Here is a 6,000-nt window from a genome sequence, read left to right on the forward strand (position 1 = left end):
GAAAGAAAAATATCTAAACTACCTGGCTGGCATGCATGCTACTACACAGCAACACTATTTGTTTTTGTTCATTTTTTCATTCTTAACAGCTCTTTTTGTTACACATCCTCGTATTTACATCATCAGTCTAAGGCGTGCCATTGAAATGACACACCAACCTACAGCAGCACTGAAATAACACAGCTCACAGAGCTGTGGCAGCTTAAAGGATAAGCAGTGATGTACTTTCCAGATTTCTTAGTGTCAACAGATCAAATAATTATTGATACGCAGCAGCTTAAACACAAACACATGCTGCTTAATTTAATGAACATAGGCACTGTAGTTTTTCTAACTCGAACCCTGCAGCTGTAAATTCCCCAACTAATTTCCTCCTGTGTCATTGATGTTTCCTATAAACTAAAGTGCCCACCCCTTTTTCATAAAATAAAAGTATACATTCACGTCCCGTCTTCAGTCAGAACCAGCTTGCAGACAAGTCTGAAAGCGTAAAAACCCAGTCTGATGCTTGTTGACAGTAAGAAAAATAAAGAACAATACCAGACTTATCTTTTAAGTCTTTTGTAACATTGTTCACAAACAGCCAAAGCCTCCTGCAAAGAGCCACCTGAAATATTCTGCAACTCTCAGTTGCCAAAGTCCCAGACGGAGGTCCCATCTACAGAGCGAGGTCCAAACTGCACTGTTTTATCACGGTTAAATCACAGGCATCGTGTGTCCGCCGTCAGTCAGAAGCAAGAATCCGCTCGGGACGCATATCGGGGGGTTTTGATTGGATAAAACAGAATTACAGTTCCAGCTAAAAAGCGAGTTAGTTAAGGAACAGCTATACAGTCCAGCTGCCGACTGATTGGACAGATGTGCTGAAAAAAGGGGCGGGGGAGGTGTTGCCTTTTTGTTTAGGGTCAAATTCTAACGATCAGGCTGATATAATCGTGGTTCTGTGCTGTGTCTGTGCTGCTACAGAGAGTGAAGAATAGGCCACGTGTAAGAAAAAGGCCTTTTTCATTAAAAGAAAAGGGTCGCGATGTGCTCCTCTACTCCTCATTTCTTGCTGATGTCAATGAGATGATTTAATTATCACCCAGGTCTGCACGAGCTGCATGGTGGAAGCAGATGTTGCCCTTAACTTTGACCTGCATGCACACGCAAACACAAACCAAGCCGGTGCCAACAAACTGGCCCATTCTGCCCTTCCTCGTCCTGACAATGGCTGGCGGGTGCGGGGTGTCAAATCTAATGAAACAGGCAGGGAACAACAGCTGAGTGTGTGTAGGGAGGGGAGAGGCAGGAGGGGGTGAGTTAAGACACAAGTGTCCTTGTTAGAGACGAAACCAGGCCGCAGAGAGAGCTGCGCTGACCTACAAGTCCAAAATGGCTGCTGGTCAACGCTGTAGAGAAAGCGATGTTTCACTACTCGACTCTCCGAGCGTGACTCACCACAGTCGCTCCTCTCAGGCTGGCGTGAGCTCATGCGAGACCCCTCAGGAGAGCAGGGAGGCTCAACTCCAGTAAGCTTGGATGAGCTGGAGTAGGCGGTGGGGCAGCCTTCACTTTGTCAGAGCTGGGCTTGAAGGCTTCACTCGAGGGGAATTGTTTGCTTATTTCTCCATGTTTTCATCCTGGGTTCCCTCTATCTGTTTGATTGGGCTGCAGGATTAGAAGATGCTTGTGTATCGTACGACCTTGTGGCCGAGAATATAGCGAAGCATCACACCAAAGTGATTGCCACGTGGAGAAGGGAGGTGGAGCACCAAAACCTCCAGATGCCCTGCTACAATAAGATTAAGGCATTTCCACTTCACACAATAAGAAATTTTTATGTTTTAAACAGCTTCTTGGTTCAAATTCATCATAAACCCCCTCAAGAACCCAAAATAAGGGTTACAGGAAAGACTCTGAAGGATCTTGAAGTGATTAAAAGAGGAGGAGAACAAAAAGATATCTTTTTTTCCACAAACATTTACCTTCTTTATGTAAATGACTTACATTTTTCTTTTAAAAACACGTTTTACAATTAGACATACGCATCAGCGATGAGTCACAGACACACATATAATTTTTAAAGGAGCATAAGCCCAAAATAAGTTGGGAAGCCTCTTCATTTTTCTCCCCCAAACCCTTTAAATATGTGAGTTTATCAACCTTGATTAAAAAATCTAAAAGAATCCATACGTCAAGCGTTTTTCTGAAAATTTGAACATTTGGGCTTTAATCGAGCTTTTATTGTGCTGTCAGCATTACAAGACGTAGCTCTAGTTCACGGCGGCCATGAAGTCAAGCTCAGCCGCAATCTTGGCAGATTGGCTGATTTTAACGCAAGCCCAGATCAGCTGATTGCTCAGCCGTTACCCTTCTACAGAGCCAACTTTCTATCTCATATAGGGCAAGTCACTTTGCAACCCACTTCCACCCCAGCTCGTCCTTCCATGCTGTGTCTGACTTAATAAATATCACGTCTGCTGCCGCTGATGCCTGCTCTGTTCTCAGCTGGGTCTTGCAGCTGCTCTCCCTTCCTCTGGCTTCCCCTGCATGCATGTGAAAGAAGAGAGAGCTCCCAGAAAAAAAATAAAAAGCCACCAAATATAAATTACTGTAGAACCAAATCTTCTTATGACTACAGTGGTTCAAATGCAGTTGATAAGCCCTTAAAATCTAAAAACAATGAACTTGGAGCTCATCTGTGACCCATCACTGACATGCACAGTAAAACACACGAGGACCAGGGATTAAAGCCACTGAAGCACAAATGCCAATGGCTTCATTCAAGGGAATAGTCGAGCGGAGGGAGGAACATGAGAGAAATGAACTCCCAGTTCCTGAGAGCCTGTTGATGGCAGATGAGGATGCGCAGGTGAGGGATGAGAAAGTGGGACAAATTCAGAAGCAGCAATAACAAACGCCTTTCGTCTGTCATTTCTGCCTGGATGGCCTCTGGAAAGATTTGCTGCCTCCACCTCGGACCCCAAGCTGCACACGTGTGCCACACATTCACGCAGCACGGAGAATAAAGCACACACAGCAAAGTATTTTAATGTGTGTGTGTCTATAGTCCTGCCCAGTCCTGCCTGGGCTGGATTAGCCACTGAAGGTCTGCAGGGCTGCCGACCGGACAAGAAGGGGGAGAGGTTGACGTAGGGGAGGGGCAGCAGTAATCGGCTAATCTCATTAATACCACGGCTGTGGGTGCCCTGTCAACAAGATGCAGGGAACAAAGGATGGGGTAAACAGCTGATGACCTTGGCTGCCGTCCAGCGCACGATGCCTGCGCGCACAGCCATGCATGCGCTCGCACCAAACATGCCCACGGTAAACGCATGTTCGGCTTCCTCCTCAGGGTTAAATGAGACTTTAACACACGGAAGAGCCGCTGGCAGGTTTGAGTGAGTGAAGGGAAAAACAAACAGCAAGTGTTCCCTCAAAAGGCTCCACAAAAACACACTGCCTGTTCGTTTTGTTTTACTGAGCAAACATGGACGTCTCAGCTGTTCCCATCAGTCTGAACCGCGGGCACTTGAGACGGCGGAGGATGTCAAGATGTTGCTTTGTATTATCCATGAAATTTTCATGTGGACTATGTTGTCTGAGCCCTATTTTCTCTTCTGTCACTATTGGGAAAAAAAACGTGCTTTGCGTAAGGTGATGGCATCTCCTTGCCTTGTGCATACAGATTGATAATGTTAAGGTGAGGCTGTGCAGATACAGAGGAGTAGCTGGGACGACTGGGACCAGACACGGAAGGGAGCAGGTGGACCAAATGGTTAAAGTAAACTCACAAACAGCTGTAAGCCCCACTCAACCAGTTATCTGTGGACGGATGGGACAATGGCAACAAGCACAAATGCAATGATTCAATACTTCTGTGTAATTCTTTTAAGATAGGCCTTCATAGAAGAAAAAGGGGTGGAGCAATCTGCATGACAATTATGTGTGTGTGTGTGTGTGTGTGTGTGTGTGTGTGTGTGTGTGTGTGTGTGTGTGTGTGTGTGTGTGTGTGTACGAGTGCATGAGTGTACACAAAGGCATGTGGTCAGCGAGGATGGGTGCTCACCGATCAAGCACCCGGCTATAATCCTGAGGGCCGCAGCCTCCTTCGCTCTTGAGTTCAGCAAATACTTGTGTGAAAAAGTGCGGGTCTGCATTGATGCGCAGCATCTTGGAGCTTGTGGCGTCGATGATGGCGAGGCAGCGGTCCCAGAAGGCCTCCTTGCCCGCCTCTACCAGGAAGGGCTTAAGAGGGTATGAGATCTCATTGCCCATGTAGGAGTAGGACAGGTAGAGGCAGGTGAGCAGGATGGCCTGCAGCTCGTGCTCCGACGCCACTAGATCACCATCCACTACGTCTCGGCACAGCATGTAGACGAAGACCACGTTGGCCGGAGTAACGAAGGCCTGGTCCTGCCAGCCCTGCAGCAGCAGCGAGCGGTCCACAGCCCGCAGCCAGAGCACCGGATCGGCCGGAGACAGATGCTTCAGGCGGTAGCAGCGACAGCACAGGAACTCCCCCAAACAGCGGAGGAGCTCGCTGGTGGAGGCCTGGACGATGACGCGCTTCGGAGACGAGGTCACCGTGCCCTGGGGGACTTTTTTCACAGAGGAAAGTTGCTGGGATTTGGTGTAGCCATATCCATGTCCCTGACCCATCCCCAGTCCGTAGCCGAGCCCCAGACCCAGACCGGCTGGGCCCTCGTAGCTGGACAGGTTGGCACATGACAGCGACTTCTTCACATTCTCACGGTTGAGGTGCAGCACGGGATCCTTCTGGTAGATGTTAATGTTGTTGTTGTTATTCAGAGGATCCCCGAGGGCCACCGGGCCACCAGAGCCTTTCTTCGAGTTGCCCTTCTTCTTTGTAGAGGCCACAAGTCTCTTCCATGTGAGTGCTGGGAGGAAGATGGACTGGCCCCTCTTTAGCCCGCGGTCTTTTTGGCTGTTGAGGGAGCGGCTGCTGAGGCTCGGGTAGTGGCTGAGAGAGCCGGGACGGTTGTCATAGTAGCCTGATTTGCGAGAGCTGGGTGATAATGATAGTACAGTGCCCATGGTGAGTCAGTCAGTGCTTCACAGATTATACTGCCTCACTGGTGATGAGGAGGAAGTTTTTCCTTTTCTTTTATTCTAAATATCTAGGAGGTGTGATCTCATGAAGAGGTGAGTAGTGCAGGCATGTCAGAGAGTGCTGAATGACAGAGACAAAAAAAGGAAAGAGTTTAATCTAATGCAAAGTAGAACGAACGTAAACAAAGCCAACTAATCCCACAAACACATCATCTACTGCCAAATGACCCGGTGGCTGACTGTAACCTCTTTAAACTCATCTTGTGCAGCCAAAAAAGGACTCAACTGTGCATTGAATTTCAGAGGAGATCCCAAAAGCGCCTCCAACATCCTGGAAATGTTGGGTAAACATCATGAATTTTTGCAGTAATTAAACCATTTTGGGATAAAAATTCACTGAGACTAAACATCTCTGGGGAGCTAATTGAAACTGCTGGTGCAACGCTTATTTAACGTTTAACATATTTAGTCAATGTGGATTAACACCATTTGTTTCAACCCTTAAGGGCAAAAAGCTCACAGGATAAACTGGTCTATAAGGGGTTAACCACCAGTCTAATTTAATCTCCCTCCAGATTCCTGGATTTTAAACTATTAAAGGGATTCCTCTCTTAATCAGCAAATGCTTGAACCAACATGGTGAATATATAGCACAGTGAGCACAGAATGCACTTCAGGCTGTTTACAGAGCTACATCTGGCTATTCCTTGCTTTAAACCTTCTCTTTGGTTCAAAGAGATGAAAAATGTGACAGCAGAACCAGAAATGTACATGACTGTCCTCAGAGCAGCTCACCTGCGTTTACACGCAGTCCAGGTACGAGATGATTGCCCGCTTGTGCGTTCCTGCCGCAAAGATGAAGACATAGGCTATAGGAGCGCAACACATGCACTGATTCTGCAGCTGCAGAAAATAACCAAGGACCAGAGCGAGCGGGACTGTGAT

General features: G+C 47.4%; 1 protein-coding gene across 1 annotated transcript; it reads right to left on the bottom strand.

Moving 5' to 3' along the window:
* Positions 1-3,931: 3,931 nt before the first annotated feature.
* Positions 3,932-5,173, bottom strand: LOC113014961 (cyclin-dependent kinase 5 activator 1). The gene has a single exon (XM_080296030.1). It carries the CDS (start codon positions 5,038-5,040, stop codon positions 4,048-4,050), a length of 993 nt encoding a protein of 330 aa, XP_080152156.1. The 5' UTR covers positions 5,041-5,173; the 3' UTR covers positions 3,932-4,047.
* Positions 5,174-6,000: the final 827 nt, after the last annotated feature.

This window comes from Astatotilapia calliptera, chromosome 22 (assembly GCF_964374335.1).
Source record: "Astatotilapia calliptera chromosome 22, fAstCal68.1, whole genome shotgun sequence".
NCBI classification, from domain to species: Eukaryota; Metazoa; Chordata; class Actinopteri; order Cichliformes; family Cichlidae; genus Astatotilapia; species Astatotilapia calliptera.